This window comes from Apis mellifera, linkage group LG12 (assembly GCF_003254395.2).
Source record: "Apis mellifera strain DH4 linkage group LG12, Amel_HAv3.1, whole genome shotgun sequence".
Taxonomy (NCBI): Eukaryota; Metazoa; Arthropoda; class Insecta; order Hymenoptera; family Apidae; genus Apis; species Apis mellifera.
In genome coordinates, this window is record NC_037649.1 from 1,327,867 (window position 1) to 1,347,216 (window position 19,350).

Genomic DNA, 19,350 nt, shown 5'->3' on the forward strand with positions numbered 1-19,350 from the left:
ATTAAATATCGATGTAACGTAAAAAGTATGTATGATTTTTTTATTTAACGATTAAAATTTGTTTTGTCTTTGATTATTTTTATTCTATCTTTGAAATTATGTTACGTTCATGCGGATAAATAGTTCGAATTTTGTGTAGGAAACATTAATTTATAAATTTACATATTGAATATTTTTTTTTCTTAAGAAATTTTCTTCAAAAAATACTTTCATACCTTTCTCGAACGAAATTAAAAGAAATATTAAAATTATTTTTAATCTCTCTCTACATTATCAGTTTCAATATATATATATATATATATATATATATACCAAAATCTGACTTATCATTGGAATATACCACTTACAATTCCAGCAGATTTAAAAGACAACAGAAACAACACGTTTCTTCACGAGCCAAAGCAATAATATGTTTATATACAGCGTATACAGTTGGCATAAGATCGACAATAGTCCTCCTTTTGTTCGATGTAATGATGTGGTTCCCCCACTCCTCTCCCCTTACAAGCTGCCGCACGCTGAAGCACCTCTATCCATATTTTTATCATGATTCCTCCAATTACGATCTTATTCTCTTCCAAGATTCCTTGATTTTCCTTCCAATTTCATCTCTACTCCTCCTCATTAATCTTTATTCTCGTTATACAATCGCGAATTTTCTCACGCTATATATACATACATATATATATTTATTTAAATTTTATTTATTATATATTTATAAAAGTGTATCAGTGTTGATAATTTCACTTAATTCGCGAAGATTAAATAAAATGTATTAAATTATTCTTCAGGTTCTTTTTTTTTTTCTTTAAATTTTACGAGTTGACATTTTCATTTTATCGATATCGGTCTATAACATAACCTATAAGATAGATATCGGTTTCTCTTGTTCAAGTTTATAAGACGTGTTGAAATATGTACACGTGCAACTTGATTATACACAGGACGTGTGTATATATATATATACGCTTTTCTTCATTTAATCTCAGTTTAAAAAGTAATACTTGAAAAATATGGCATGACCTATATTACGAATACGTCAGATGTTTTATCAGGCGGCTTTGTCTGACACATTTCTGGATCGAGCCACTTGTACGAAAGTTGAAACGTCTTTTAATTATGGATTAACCCGTTAAAGGATTAGGAACGATGGCAAATATAACAACGCGTTCATTAATTTCTTAACGAAGAAAACACGTTGTCATTAAGTGAATTAATTCATTGATATCAAAAAAATTGATATTCGATTAATTTTATCGATAAAGCTTTATACAAAGATTCAATGAGAATTTCAATAATGAAATCAAGGTATATAAAGATAATTATATTTCTTGATCATTTATAGGTTATATTTGAAGCTTATTAGTTTTGTAACAAATTGAAAACTTATTTTTATTTTTATTATTTTTTTATTTTTCGCAATTGTCGAATTGTCAAATTTCAATAATAAAATTTGCAAAATATTTTATTGTTTATAACAGTTGCAATATATTTCTATATTTAAATGGAAAATTTATTATAATTAGATATATCGAGGTTTTAATCAAATAAAATAGCAATATTTTTTTCTATATAATTCAATTTCAAAGGTTCCATTATTTTTGTAACAAATGTAATTCAGAAAATTTTTCGAGGATTAATATATAATTTTATTTAGAAATCTTTTTTTTTTTAATACACTTTTGATTTGAAATATTTATCTTTTTATATCGTATTTTATTTATGTATAATTTTGTTAATATTATTAATCCTAAAAAACTTTATTATTTGTTAATTCAATGAAACATATAATCGATATACATTTTTCATCTTTCATTTAATAAAACAAAATTTTAAAATGTCTCAAATCTATGCGTTGTATAAAGGATATTTTAATTAAAAAATAAAACGTAATGAATGTAAAAATATACAATATAGTTCCACCTATCCCAGAGACACATGGAATATTTTCTTTGCGAAATTTAATAAATATTTCATGAAAAAAAAAAATGCTTTGAAGAATACGTAAACGATATAAATAATCTTTCTCGAGGAAATCGATCTGTCACGTGATTAAAATCCGGATTTCCTATTAAAATTTTAAATATCGTGTATTAAATTATATCTTAAATTTCTTTGAACTATTTAAACAAACACTAAATTAAAGTTTTGATTGAAATTATTATTTATACTATTTGTTAGAATTTCACTTTCAATAAGATCATTATGATAATAATTTTATTCAAAATTAAACTTCCTGTTTAAAATTTTTCATTAATTTCATCTCTAGAATTTAAATTTTAGAGAAATTTTATCAAAATTTATCATTTCAATATAATCATCATAAATGTAATTTTTCTTTAAATAAAATTAATCGTTTTCGATAATGTTTAAAATTCTGACATATCAAATGTCGATATCACAACTTCTAATTTATTAGTCGAGCAACTACAAATATCGATTTAGTTTGCAAAGTATAATACAGTATTTTACTTTGTGCTAATAGTGGGTCTTCTTCCAAGACATAGATTGCAAAAGTGTATTGAAATATTTAACGGTTGAACGAAACTTCGTCAATGTTATAAAGTTTCACTCTTGCATTCAAGTATTTTCGGCGTAGATCTTAGGAAATTATTAAATATTAATTTCAATTTTAGTTTTGGGAACTTTACACAGAGTGTCTCCCTGATATCCTGAAAACAAGTGATTATATACAAGAAAAATTAAAATATAAAATAGAAAAGAGAATAAAATTGCATTGAGTTGAAAGATTAATTTTGATCAAAACTCTCGAAGCAAAAGTGTTAATTTTTTTTTTTTTTTTTAATTCCAGAAAATTAAGAATAAAAGTAAAGTTGAATCCGTGTATTTGCATATATTCGTATTGTTATGAAAGCTTAAAAAAAATCGATTGGATAAATGTAAATTTTTGTCACTTTTTATAATTATTTTGGAAAAGATGAATTTTTTATTTCTTTTTACGTCTTGAATCACTTAAACTTAACCTAGTACTCCTGCAATTGTATATAATTTACGGATCTCCCTGTAGATTTATATCTCTACTCTACAATATAGTATTCAATATCGTGAGATATTGCACTGGATAATGGAGAACACGACCACGAGTTGTATCTTTTCACGATTACATGAGGCATTTGCTTTTCCTTTGCTTTCCTTTAATCTTCGAGTTGGATAGACTGGGACAGCGATTCTCAATCTGTGGATCACGAATCTCGAAATTTTTCATTTTTTTATTATTACATTTTGTAGCGTTGATAAAATTATTTCAACAATTATTTAATTCGATATTTTTTACTTGAAACAAAGCATTGTATTTAGATTTTCATATGAAAAATTATAACACTTGTTAAATTAAAGATAATCAATTTTTATAAATAAATTCTAACTGCATTTTCATTTATACAATTACAAGTCTAATAATATTTATTTTCTTTTAAAAATAATATTGCATAATTTAGCACGATTCTTTTTGTATATTTTTTCCATCTGTTGAATGAAAGATGAAAAGATTTTAAATAAATTAAATACTTTTTTTTTCAAGTAATCAAATAACTGAAAGCAATTTTAAATTTATCACTATACTGCAAAACAAATAATCAACTATTGTATCCCTTACAAGAAATCTTTTCATGACAACATAACCTTACTTTGTGAATACATCACATATTGCACTTATCAAAAAATCACTATACTATTATATTATAACCTCGTTTGTAATTTTTTTCTATTGTACTTGCTTTTTAACTACACTTAAAATGTAATTCTATTGCGACATCATTCATTACTAGTTTCAAAATTCATTTCAAAATTACAATCAAACATTTATAAAACAAAAATAACGAGAAAGCAAAAAATTTCATATCTTGCAGAAAGATCCACTACGACGACGACGATTACGTGGCGTTGAACATAGCGGATGAGCTGGAAGAAGAGGAGATCTTGAGCGGTACTGAAAAAATCGAGGCACCTCGGGAGAAGTATCACCGGCCACGCAGAAAGAGGAAGCGAAAACGGCGCAAGATTAACAATACCGGTCCTCAAGAAGAGCTCGTCGATCCTGAAGAGCTTCCACCGCGGGCGCGTTGGACGATCGTGGCTACAGCTTGCCTCCTTCTCACCATGTCTTTGCTCTTGGTCGGGGTTACCCTCAGGATGGCGCCAATCATCGACGACATGGGTGAGTAATTTAAAAAAAAAAATTGCTCATCAATTTCCGTAAAATTTTATTTGCGATAAAATTGGGATAGGATTTCGTTGTATTGGAAAAATAATTATTGGTCCAATTTTAAAATTTGAAAATATTGGAAAAGATATTGTTGATTCAGTTGGAAAAAAAAAAATATATAAAAGTGTTTTATTCAAAGGATATATTTAAAGGATCAGAAGAGATCAAAAAATAAAAATTGGTATTCAAAAATGTTAAATGTTAAATTATTTGTAATATTAAACACAATTTTCAATTGCTTAGTAAATAAACATCTTAATTTTATATCTTTCTATACCAACTTTTATATTTATTTTGGTCTCTAGAATTGATTATACGTGTCTAACTTTATATAATATACACTGTTGTTTATAAGTATTTGAATACTTTGAAATATTTAGAAACAATATTATAAATTTATAGTAAAATTAAATTTAAAAGTAATTTACTTGTAAGATTCTGCAATACTCATATAAATTTTTTTATTGAATATTATATTTTAAAAATAAATTTTTGTTTTATTATACTCTTTCATATCAGTAATCATATAGAATAAAAATAAATAAAAAAAAGATAATTAAAGATTTTTAAATAGATAATTTTTAAATAGATAATGATTAAATTATATATATACATTTAGTTAAATATACACAAGTGTTAAAATACTTATTCAACAATGGTTAAAATATTTATTATGCGATAAAACATAGAGTTTAAAACTAAAATCATTATAAATCTCAGAATCGATACTGTTAAATATTGATTGAAACCGTGTAACCTTAATTTGCTTAGATAATTATGAAATCCACAATATAATCGTAAATTTTTACTGAAGCATGTATAAAATAACGAAGCACATTTTAATCGATAATATTAATATATTCTGTTCTTGTAAACAGAAAATATTCGATAACTATTTTTTCGAATATAAAATTATTTGAAATTAAATAATATTTTTAATATTTTATAAAAAATTGTATATTAATGATATTTTATTTTATACATTGAGAAAACAATAGAAGAAAACAATAGAATATCGCAATATCTATACAATAATATAAAAGAATTTCGATCTCGATCTTATAATATCTTAAGGAAGTTTAGAATCTAGTAAATTTAGGGCACGTCTCCAGAGAAGCTTCTTTGAATTAACGATAAAATATACAAGCAACCTCTAGAGAGATGACCTCTAGTTACAATCATACCGTGTTAATGTTTTACTGTACCAATATCTTTCCTAATGAGTATAATTCTATTTATTTGCTATCTGATTATATTCGAAGCTACATTAAAATTTTTGTTAGAAATGCAATCACTTAGATTTTAGAATAATTTGCTTATAAAATTTATACGTTAATTATAATATTTAACAAATTTAGTTTTCGTCTTCGCTTTTAGAGGTTATGGACAATGGCACGATTGATGATAGATCTTGTTTGGTCGGTAACCCCGCGATCTTCTTTTTTGAAATGTATGCAGTTAATAGGTTATGGAACGCTGCATTATACGTAGATAGTCTTTCATTATTTTGACTATCATAACTATTCGCAACAATATTGTTCCAAAAAATGCATCACGATTACATATTACGTATTCGATTTCCTTTCTTACAGATATATATTTAGGAATCATTTTCAAGCGATAAAATTATGTTAAATCGATGATCAAAAATAGTTCATTACCTAAAGAAAAATAATAATATATTAGAATACTATAAATTTCAAACTTTTATTTTCCAAATTTTATGTAATAATAAGATCATATTTATTAATTTACAATTAGATGACAAAAAGAATAATTGTAATTATATAAATTAAAATCTATTATCTATTAAAAACATTATCTATTAAAACCAAAATATATCATAAATTAGAAAATTTTCCAATAATTAAAATAATTACTTTAGAAAAATTATTGTTTTAGAAAATCAACTTTTGTTTTTTAATTAAAATTTCAAAAATCGATAAAAACACTCTGCGACGTCTCACAAACCTCTCAAACATCTTGAACATCGCTGTTCGTCTGCTGTTCGTCAAAAGTCACGCACACGAGGATACCGAGAAAAGGATCTTCATCTTCAGTGCACGATTCATTCTCGAAGAGCACGCGCGAGAGGTTAGATCGACTAATTTAAACATCCTACTTTTTGAAAACGGCGAAGTCGCGACCTTTTTGGCCAATTAACACGGTGGGATTGTGTATCCAGTCGATAGCACTCGAGCAACGGTATCCAACGCGAAAAGCCACTTTTGGCCAGGGATTTGTGTACGGGATACACGCAGACACGATGTACACATAGACAGGAGCGGGGCGTATGCAGTGTGAAAACTCGAGGGCGCTCCGTGGCTCTAAATTAAAGGCGCACGTCTGCGAATTCTCCAGTCAGTCGTCGGATTCCCGTGAAGAAACCGCATCTCACTATTTTACTATATCTATCGAACGAGAAAGAGAAAAAAAGTTCGAAGCGAATCACGAGTGCATCGATACCGGATTGGCCAATGTTTCGCTCACGAGTGGAAACAGCTTCGTTCGTGTCCATGTTCTATTTTCGATCAAGCAACGTTTCCTATTCGCGCATTCGTCACGTGTAGTTTTACAATTGCGGTTGGTTACGGCCGTTGCTTTGGAGGATGGGTGTATTTGTCTTTGTGGCTTATTTGTACAGTTGGAGTGGGGTCGAGTGATCTATCGGAACTGAGATATCGGTGGAATTATAAACGGATTCGAAAGATCGAAAGTGGTGCAGTGGGAAATAGCATGTAAAAATTCAGAAATTTGTTTTTTTGATTAGGCTTTTTTTGATTAGATTAAGTATAGAAACTTAATTCGGTAGGACTTAGTTCGTTTTTTAGGTTAAAGGTATCTGTAATTTTTGATTTAAATATTTCGTAAGATGTGAAGAGTGTGATAGAGTAAAGGTATGAGAATCTATAATATTTTTATAAAAAGACGTAGTTGGAACTATGAATATGATTTTGAATATGATTGTTCCATTAACAAACTATTAAAATCTATTTTTCTTTTTCGTCGAGAAAAATCTATACTCGTTCGTACACATGTATATAACTACTAAAGGTAAGTTCTTTCAGTAAGTTCTGATTGGTTTCTTTATTAGTTTCAAGTTTTTTGTATTATAAACATTCTGTTATTGTTTAAATGAAAAATTTATATAAATTTATATAAATTGCTCTTAGATTAATTTAATTTTTCTGTTTAGAATGTTTCTAATATGAGATATGATGCTATTACATGCTTTAATAATATAATTATAGTAAGAATACATTTTTGAATTATTACTTCTATGTTATATTGTTAGTTGCAATTCTTTGTTGCAATTTCCACTTCTTGATAAAAAAGAAGATCAATGGATTCAATGTACAAAATGCTAAAAGTCTATGGATTATTACATTGATTATTTGTCTGAATTGTCTTGTTTTCACTATGATTTGTTCTCAATTATCAATGCAAATTATTACCAACATTAATCTTAAGAGATTAATGAACTCAAAAGGAAAAATAATAATTTACTGATTTCAGAATACAACAAGCCTTGTATTTTACAAAAAAAAAAAGAAAATAGAAAATATAATTTATTTCTCCAAAAAATAAGAAATCATTTAGCACAAGGATTACTCTTAGATTTTATATTATTGTATTCAAATTATTTCAATTTCATTTGACTGATTAGAAAATATGTAAAAAAATATTGATGATTAAACACATTAAAAATAGTATTTCTTTTTTTAGTTAGAAGATTTGAAATTTTTCTGTAATGATTTTCCAGAACAAAGTTATTGAAAATAATAGCGAATCTTTTATCTTAAAGGAATAAAAGTTGTGTGATTTTTTCAAGTAAATCATAATTTTATTTTAAAAAGGCATCGAATTAATTTTTAAATTTAATATTTGTTTTATTTCGAGAATTTGTTGTTGATATTGATAAAAAAATGATTTTGATGACTTTTCTCTCAAAGAGAAAGAGAGAAAAATTTTTTAAATTCACAAGAACATTGTAAAAATTTATTAAATTAAATGTAATTTATTTTTATTATATATATAGATTTATATCTCTCTTATTTTTTTTTAAGTATTTGTAACTATATAGTTATAATTATTAAAAATTTTAATTTTAATTCAAAAATTATTTTTCATATTTCTTTTATATACATACATATGTTATGCTTTAATATAATATAAAATATCTTTATCTCTTTATGCATATTTATTTTAAATATAAAACATAAATCAAAATTATTAGTTTATTTGAATATTTTTTATAGTAATTATTTTAAAAGTAATTGAAATATATATTGTAAATTTCAATCGCCAAATTTTAAAGCAAAAGTAATATTAGAATAATTCATTAAGTACAAAATAAAAGGATTAATTACATTATTAAATTTAATTTAATATCATTAAATATATTTTAAGCAGATAAATTTTTACCAAAAAAAAAAAAAAAGAACGATGAATTGAATTTCAAAGTCACGTATCTTTTACAAACGTCATTCAATTGATCATGATCGAGTATTTCATCTTCTCTTGCCAAGTTTAACGAACACACTTCTTGAATATCTCGCTTTATCTGAAAAAGCATTGAAAATGTTCTTTGATATGAATATCATCATATAATTGAATAAGAATCAAGATAGAATCTTAATGCTTTTAAATTTTAAGTCTAAAAAATAAATAAGATAAAATATTATTAAAAAAATGAAATATATGTTATTTTATACATAATAAATACACAGTATTATTTGTTTGTTTAAAAAATGTGATTAAAATTTTTTTTATAACAAATCTTAATTTATCATGTTTCAAAAATTAAAAAATAAACGATTTAATTAAAAAGAATTTCAAGATTTCAGGTAATTATGAATAATAATCAATTAATCATACCATATTAAATTTCTATAAATGTTTTCAAAATATCTTTTTGAAAATTTAAAAAGAATTTTTCAATAATAAGATCCAGTGACATTTTATACTTAATAATTGATATTAATTATTATTAATTATTATATGTTGAAAAATATGTAATGTAATATTTATTGTGACATGATTCAATATAAAAATAGTTTTGACAATTCATTCAACAGAGTTTTTTAAATTTATTGAAAAATTGTTGAATTCTGAATTAAATGAAAAAAAATAATGAGATAAGTTGAACTTGGTTCATTGTACTTGATCATTTCATACAAAAATATATACCATTATTAAAAATGACTTTGAAATAACCCTTGCACATTCTGACATTTGCCCCTAACTTCTTCAACCCTATATAAAAAGTTGAACAGTGAAACATAGTTCCTAAAATATAAAAGCATTTTATACGTTAAAATAAATTGTGCTCTCATATATTATGGAATTTATTTTTAATTTGTTTCTAAAAAGTTTTACTTTACTTAACTTACTTAATTTTTAACTTTTAACTATTATTCATGCCATGAATTGCAAAAATAATAAGTAATTGTAATCTCTATAAAAAATAGATTTTCTTTCACAATTTGAATAAACATTTCATTTTTTAAATGAACAAAAGTTATTTAATAATCACAATTACTAAATATAAAAGTTCATTATAATGACATAAGCCAATGAATATTTGCATTGAAAGTTACTCAATTATTATATTAGAAACAAATAGTATAAACAAATATAAATATTATTTATTCTTCCATCCATTAGATAAATACTTTCACATTTTAAATTGGAAGAATCAAAAAATTTTATATTCTACAAAACTCAATATATTTATCTCTCTATTTTCAAGAAAGAATCAAAATGATTGTTAAAAAGTATTATATCATCTAGTTGATGAAATTACGATTACTTGTAAATCTTTTATTCAAAACAATTTCCTTTTGATCGATTTTTAGTGATCGTTCTCACGAAATAGAGAAGAAATCAAAATAATGAGAAAGACGGTGGAATAGAGTTATGGCCAATGCTACTATTAAACTGTCAATACTAAGAAACCTATTCTCAAAGAGAATACTATCGAAGAACTCACTATTTCATCACGTTCTGAGAAATTGAAAGGGATAGCTTCGTAATTTCAATGCATCTTTTCTTTGTTACGAAAATTCAAAGCAATCAACGTTCTGCGCCGATCAAAGATTTTTTCTGTAATTTTCTTTTTTCTCTTTTGTAAGGAGAAATGAAATTTCCATTCCGTCGAGATAAATATTTTCTTCCTGCTTCAATAAAGAAAAAAAAAAGAAAGAAAGAAATGATAAAAGAATACGATTCCAGAAAATGAAAAACATTTCTTCAACGCTCGCTATTTTTAATTTCGAAGATGATTGTCCGAAACAAGAATCACACGATCGAATTTTGTGAATTTTAAATTTATCGAACACAATAAATTTTTACTTGGAACAATCATTTGTCTGTAAAATAATATTACATAAATTTTATAAATGATTTCTTTGTTTTATTATTTTTTTATCATAATAAGAATTTTCTTAATTATTTGAATAATTTTCCAAAGTTAAATATTTTTTTTTTTAAATTACTCGATAAATAAAAAAGATAAGCTTGAAGGATGTTTAAGTTTTTGACAAGTTTCGACAGTATTTATCGCAAATTTAAACGACAATAATAATAATAAAAAATATTGAATTTCTTTCGTAAATTTATGATTTCGTTTATTTTTCTTTTTTTTTAAGATTTGTATAACACGAATTATTCATGTATTTATAAATACAACAGATTAGAAACATCATAAGTATAAAGGGAAAAATTGGAAAAAGAGATTTCATAGCCGTTATTAGTATAATGAAAAATATACAGGATGGTTATGTATTATTAGATACATAAATACCATTAATATCTTGAAAAGAAAAATGTTTGGTTATTCAAGCAACGTGTATAAAACTTGAGCAGTATTTCGTAGAGACATCTTTCGATAATAAATTTAAAACGAAAACATCTAATAATCAAGCTTATATATTTTCAAGTGAAAAAAATGTGTAAATCAATTCAAGAGAAATAGGAGAATGCCATGATTAATTATCCCAAAACGATAAATTTTAGAATGAGAATTTAAATTTAAATATAGATTACATCGACATAGAAATTTTTCACAGAAAAAGACATAATATTTATCAAACTTAAACAATACTTCCTTAAAAAAAAAATCTAATAATCACAAAATTTAAATTTAACATTCCATACATAAAATACTAAATATCAAAATGAAAAAAGAGTATCTTTCAGTAATAAATTTTCAAAGAGACCGCATGACATTCATCGAATCCTAACCTAAAAAAAAGAAAGAAATCGTATAATCGTAAAGAAAAAGAAAGAAAAATTAAAAATTAAACTTATCCAGAAAGAAAAAAAATATTAAAATGCAACATATATATAAATATTCCAAAAAAATGTAAATTCAAAAATTCACAAAATTCATCAGATGTTCAAATGAAAATTATATATAAATTCGATAAATAAATCTGAAATGTGAAGATAGAGAAGAAAAAAAAAAATAGTAATAAATGCGGCAACCATGAAACGAAAACATCTATAAAACACTCGTTTGCTTACTTTTCGGATCGATCGATCGATCGATCGATCGAGAGAGAGAGAGGTATAGGTCGCACCTGCGAAATCGTTCGCATAACGTCTCCCCCTCACGGTTCGACACTTTTCCACGATACGTTTACACCATTATGCACTCACCTAGAATCAGGTCAAGCCTGTGTACGTGTGTTTTCTTCTATGCGTGTGCGCGCGTATGTATGTGTGTGTGTGCGCGCCGAGTCACATTTCTCCATCGTTCGATTTTGATGTGCGTCATTAAAACATCGTATATAAAAGCGGATAGCAACCGCCACCTTGCTCTTTTTCGCCTATGCGTTCAGACGATATCCAATTCGATCACGTACGCGCCTCGAGCCTTCTTCTTCTTCTTCCTCTTCCTCTTCCTCTTCCTCTTCCTCTTCTTCCTCGATTCCCCAAATGTTCCTGCATCGCCTCCATTGACGCACATCGCGCGCCAGAAATGTGTACCGTGCCGTCGAATTTACTTATTCGACGAAGTCTCGAGAATGGTCGAATTTCAAAGCTTCGTGTTCTTTTATTTATCCGATCTTTGTCATTCGATAATGCTTGATTATTTTTCCCTGCAACAAAGAGGAGGACGATGTCTTGGAGGATTTGTCTTCTTCGTTATCGAGATGCGAATATATTTGAAATATTATTTTTATGATTATTTTTCGATTAATAGTTAGGGAAAAAGTAGATTTTTCCTGAACTTGTTGTTTGTAGAAATATTTGTATATAAATATTTAAAAGACATGTTATTTCAATTATCAAAATTAATATAGATTTTTATTCTCTTTGATTTTGGTTTTGGAAATGAATTTCATTTGTATTTTATATTATTATTATTATTAAAATGTACATTTGAAATGTACATTATGTGTTTAAAGTTTAACATTAATTTATATTAAAATAAGTAAAAAAGTTAATAGAAAATTTTATTTCTATATTATATTTTCAAAATATATACTTATTCGAGTTCATTAACTTAAAATTTAAAAAATGATTTTAAAAAAAAATTAATAATTTTTAAATTAAATTAATTTGATGGTGAATTTCAAATTAAATTATCTCATAATTTTCTTAAATAAAAATTTAAGAAAAAATATAAGAAATATGTTGTTGTAAATAATATATTAATATTAGTGAATGGATATTCAATTAATTGTTTACCTAATCATGTTAATAAAATAAAATTATTAATAAATATTCAATAATAAATTTTATTTAGTATATTAAATTTATTATTTATTAATTTATTATTATAAAAAATTATAATATAAAGAATAAGAATTGATATAACTAATCCGATTACACCTCCTAATTTATTAGGAATTGCTCGTAAAATTATGCAAATAAAAAATATCATTCAGGTTTAATATGAGTTGGAGTATTTATTGGATTTGCAATTTTAAAATTATCTGGATCTCCTAAATGGTATGGAAATTGAAAATTAATGAATATAAAGATAAATAAGATAATATAAAATCCTAAAAGATCTTTAATTGAAAAATATGGATGAAATGAAATTTTATAATTATTAAAATTTGATCCAAGAGGATTTGATGATCCAGTTAAATGTAAGGCAAATAAATGAAGAATAACTATAAATAGAATTAGTAATGGTAAAATAAAATGTAAAGAAAAAAATCGATTTAATGTAGCATTATTAATTGAGAATCCACCTCAAATTCATAATACAATTGTATCACCAATATAAGGAATTGCTGATAAAAGATTAGTAATAACTGTTGCACCTCAATATGATATTTGTCCTCATGGTAATACATATCCTATAAATGCAGCTGCTATTGATATTAAAAGAATTATAATTCCAATTCCTCAAACACTATTTAATTTATATGAACAATAAAATAAATTTCGACTAATATGAATGTATATTATTAAAAAATAAAATGATGCTCCATTTATATGAATTAGACGAAATAATCATCCTGAATTTATATCTTTTATAATATTAGTGATTGATCAAAAAGCAATATCAATATTTGGACAGTAATGTATTGATAAAATAAATCCAGAAATAATTTGAATTATTAAAAAAATTCCAAGAATTGATCCAAAATACTTTGTCATTTTTGTTATTCGATGAACGATTGAATAGAGAAACATTGAAGATAAATGTTTTTAACCTGTTTCACATTTTTCTATATATATATACAATTTGTTATTAAAATTGTATATACATTATATATTTCTCTTATCTTTCTTTCCTATTCTTTAAATTTATACAGAGTTGGATAAAATAATTTTTATTTTATTTTTGCATCAAGATCTTTCTCCTTTTGCCATTTCTCTTCTGTGTTCAAACATTTCTATATTTCAATTGATTCTAAAAGATAGTACATAAATCTTGTCAGAACTTTTAGCATAGATATGTTTCCCCCTTTATCACTTTTGTTTTCTTTAACTGACTGGTTGCATATCTTTCCACGTCGAAAGTTACCATTGCAAATAAATTACAGTTGTATTCCGGTAACATAAATTTTAACATTTTCCTCACCTAGACAATTTTCTTTGTTATTCTTGCCTTTCTTTAACGACAGTTCGCGTATTTTTTCATTTCTCGAACCGCAAATTTTTCTCTGCATAAAATTTCGTTTCTATCCTCCCCTTCAACTGCTGGTCGAAGATTATTTTAAAAATTTTTTAAAATTTGTTTCCAAAATGTCTTTCAATATGTCAAGATGATATTCCATCCTCCTCCCCTTTTTTCCTTCTCAAATAAATTTTACGAACGTATTATTTCATTTAGAAAATTAACAACTGCCGTGAATTTTGTGTAAAATTTTTCTCAGCCAGACATTCTTTTTCTTCCTTCTTTTTAAATAAATTTTATCAATTTTTCTTGCAAATTATTATTACAAATATTATAGAAATTATTTTTCCCTTAAAATATTTTTACATTTTATATATATATTTTCAATTATTTCCAAATTGCATTTTTTGAGCGTTTATTTTTTCGAGTTTTTTTGAAAGACATATATTTGTATAGATTTTTTTTCAAATGAAATAATTCTGAATCGAAAGATTAGAAAGGAGGATCTAAACACATGAGCTTGATCCGCTCAGTTTGCTAAAAGTAACGAGAATCGTAAAAGTTAAAATAGTTGATACGGATTAACTTCCTGATAAACAGGACTTTGTTATTGAATTGTGGAAAGAGTCACAAGTTACGAGATAAAAGAAATTCTAATTTGAAGATGGAGACATTTACATTTACATTAAAAAAAAAAAAATTAGCTATTATAATAAAAATAAAAAAATCTTCAAGTCTTTTTTAAAATATTTTTTTCTATAATTTTTCTCCTCCCATATTTTTTTGGATATATGATAAAAATATATATATAAACACGCTATCGAGATTTCCAATGCTTAATGGTTTAATTATTGAATTCATCACGCACACTGATTATTGACAAAGCTGATCGTTGAGTATCAAAAATGAACAAATCATTGATTTTACTGTGTACATTACACACGCGCGCGCGCACACGTATATAAAATTACATAAAACAGTAAAACGATTGATTCGTCCGCGGTGTGAATAAAGCTTGATTCACACCAACAGTCGGATCACTCGTGGAACGGTCGGGCAACAGTCGATATCGCTCACACGTAATCCAATGAGAGAAGGGCTCCACGCGGTGAATTGACAAGCGAAGTCAAATGAAAATCTGAATCGTGAAATCGGTTTACCGGCGATCGGCAATATTCTTGATACGATCTCGCTTGATCGTCCGTTGAAAACGAGTCGAAACGACAAGAACGGATGACGACCGATTAAATAAGAATTTCTGCGAAATTATTGTACACTGAATATTTATTGAATCGCGGAAGAAGAGGTAATTTTATTTCATTATCAAAATTCACTCGATTTTTGCTTCTTTCTCGAGCGAATGAATCAATCAAGAAAGTTGTCAATATTTTTGTGAAAAAAGAACGAAATAAATGTTAAAGAAACTGTTTTACCGATGTTACAAAGCACTTACGAAAAAGATATTAGGTGCATCTCTTATTGACAAAATTTTTTTTCCAATATTAATTCGTAAATATAATGCTTTCTCGTCAAGACACACGACGATCTGTGAAACGAAATATAAACAGAAATATGATCAGTTCAAGACTCTGAAGGTCGAAGCTTTTGTTTACATTTGCTCCCAAAGGTGAAGCCTTATCTTCGTGAGGAAGAATAAATATTCTCGATCTATGTGAAAAAGAAAAAGAAAGAAAAGTCTATGAAATTCCATCATCATCGTTCCTTATTAATCGCCACGAATCAACAAAGATGTCGTAATGAAAAAAAATTTTTTTTTTTTCTCGAGAAACGAAAAACTGGAAGTGAAATCTTGATTGAGAAATCGAAATTCTTTACGAGTTAGGATATTGCTCTGTGATTCCTCTCGTTGCACTGACTGCGTCAGATATCGATAATCGATAGTACTCGTGTACTCGTTACCAATATTAGCGTATAGCAGGTTTCGCCGTTGTAAGGACATTCGCATAATAATGTCAACAGTGTGTTGTGGAGAAACGGGGACAACCGAGCGACAAGCGTAACAGGTGATATAACCAACGCATGAAATGCAACCGGAAATACAAATACGCCTATACGCCTACTATGTTGGCGGGGTATCTATGCGTTTTTTTTAGAGAAAAAAAAAAAAAAAAAAAAAAAGAATTGTATTTCCTTTCCTCACGAAAATATATGTATATAAATTGTGAATCTATATTTATATCTTTGAGAGACGGGATGGGAAGGAATTTTTTATTTTTTAGGGTGAAATTGGTGAAATTGATTCAGTTGTTTATTGTGAAATTTATTTTTGTTATTAAAAAAAGTGCTAAGAATATAGTTGGAGGGTATTAATAATAAGTGGAATGGTGAGAGTTTTTCTCAAAAAAAATTGGATTGTAAAATGAAATTGAAATTATTATTTCATTTTTTAACAATTTGTCACACAAGAAGGAAATGATTATTAATCTATCAAAGATTTGTGAGATATCTTGCAAAAAAATTATTCCTAAATTTTCATGTCGTTTCAAATATTCATTAGCTATTTATCTTGCAATCAATTATGGATCACGTGAATTGACTTTTAAAAATAATTACTATTATTATAGTTGGAAGGTATTAATAAGTGGAATGGTGAGAGTTTTTCTAAAAAAAAATTGGATTATAAATTGAAATTATTATTTCATTTTTTAACAATTTGTCAAGAAGGAAATGATTATTAATCTATCAAAGATTTGTGAGATATCTTGCAAAAAAATTTTTTTAAGTATTTTAAAATTATTCCAAAATTTTCATGTCGTTTCAAATATTCATTAGCTATTTATCTTAAATATCTTGCAATCAATTATGGATCACGTAACTTTTAAAAATAATTACTATTATTATTATACATTTATAGGAAATAATAATATGTTGTAATTTTAGATAAATTTTAATACTTTGTGAAATTCTAAATTATTAATAAATATAAATTAAGTAAGTATAATTAAAATAATGATATATATAGATATCATTAATAATATTATCACAAAAAAATCATCTTCCACGTAAATAGTTTTTGAAATAGTTAATATAAAAATTTGTACGTGATCTCAGATCAACCAATATTTCTAAAAATTCCAAATTACAATTCACCATCTCTCACACTTGTAAATCAAAGAATGACAGAAGGTTGGCATGATAGAATGAGAGTTGAAAACCGAGGAGGAATGAATCAATTAGAGCCAGTTTCCTCTCCTCGCCATCAATTTCCCAAGTGAAACGTGCGACTAATGTAGTAGACTAGACAATCTGCGCCGAGAAGATTTAATTCTCTGAAATAATCTGTTTTACGAATATTCTCGATTCGACTTAAACTTGATCCAACAATTTTACAAACTTTCGAATTAATTTGTGTGATCAATCATTGAAACGATCCAACTCTTGTTCCATGAATATTCTTGATCCATTTTGAAAATATTTATATAATGCAAATTTTGATACAAGTTTTCCAGATCCATCTCTTAAAATAAATTTTCTGCAAAAATATATATTCTTCTAATTTATTTATGCAATCTACAATATCATTGAAATAATCTATTTCTGATTTAAATTTCTTGATAGAATAGAAAATTTTCTACAAATTTTCTGCAAATATTTTAATTTCTTAATTTATATGGAAGATAAAAATTGTATGTGACAATATTCAATAAACGAGTTAATTATGGGACAATATATTCTTAAAAATAACTCATTAACTTTTCACCTTTTAAAGTTCTTTATTTAATATGCGATTTGATATTTCTTATTTTAATTTTAATATTAGGCAATCAAGAAAATTCTGCCATTCCTTTTTATGATAGATAAATGTACAATTATTCATGAAATTTTGAAATATTCGAATGATAGTTGAGACTTTCAAATCGTCTCAAGATTTCTTATTTAATGTTCACCCTTTTGAAAATCTCTTTTGAATTATTATACCTGTACGTAATCTTTAATAAACCTTATTTTTAGAATAATTATTTTTAGAATTAAAAATAAAAGTGTCGAAGAGAAGAGTTTTTTTTAAAGTCTTGACTTTCATATTTATATTTTTTTTTTCTTTTCTAGCAAAGTTTTCTACATTGCTCAAATTTTTCTCTTTTACAAAGAAAGAAACTTTGATTGAACTAATATTTTTGTACAATTATTTGTGTATTATGAATTACATATTATATTTTTTTAGAAAAATTAAAATAAAAAGAAGAAGTTACAAAAAGAAACCTTTTGACAAAAAATATCCTGGAGCAGAGCTAGGCAGCTCATGTTCTTGTTGTTAACTCGTCTTACAATAACAAAGAGAAATACAATTTCAAAACAGAAACGAATAATCACGAGCATCGATAATAAGGATTTTATTTTCTCTAACTCTTTGTGGAGATGAATTCTCGTTTTATTGAAAGATTAATCACGATAAATCATATTAAAATAATACACCTGATTCCTTTATCTTTCAACAAAAATATTAATGTATATATTATAATACATTCTTAAAATTCTATCTACATCATATTTTTAATTAAAAACAATGCATTCATAGAAAATTAAACACTCAAACTCCCTTCAAACTATTTGTACACAGATTCCATCTACAGTGTATTATATACACATTCAATTCTTTTATGCAACATATACAGAAGCATCAATTACATCTAACAAAAAACAAATAATAATACAAGTATGTATTTTCCATATATTGAACATATTGATAACAAATTATTTTTGCAAAAAAAAGTTCACAATACTATAAAAAATACGTATCTCCAATCCTTACAATCATTTTTACTGCTGCAAAAGAAAAACAATAAAAGTAGAAAACGAAAAATAAAAGACACGAATCTCTAATAATCGATAATACATATATCGACGATGCATCACTGCACAAATCCTTTTTGAATTTTCTTCTTCTTCTTCTTCTTCTTCTTCTTCTTCTTCTTCATCGGCCGAATATTCAAATAATTCAAATCCACGGACGGTAGGCGTGGATTTTCTAAATATTTGGCCGAGCGTGTTTATCGACATGTCGGTGGTGGACGTATGAGCG

The 19,350-nt window shown here is 25.8% G+C and overlaps 1 protein-coding gene across 1 annotated transcript in view; it reads left to right on the top strand.

Annotated features, from left to right (window-relative positions):
- LOC100576428 (lateral signaling target protein 2 homolog) overlaps positions 1–19,350 on the top strand; it is a 38,759-nt gene that overhangs the window by 9,619 nt on the left and 9,790 nt on the right. The window contains exon 3 of the mRNA XM_006558301.3: positions 3,870–4,177. Coding sequence (XP_006558364.1) covers positions 3,870–4,177 — 308 coding nt within the window. The remainder of the gene's footprint in view (positions 1–3,869; positions 4,178–19,350) is intronic.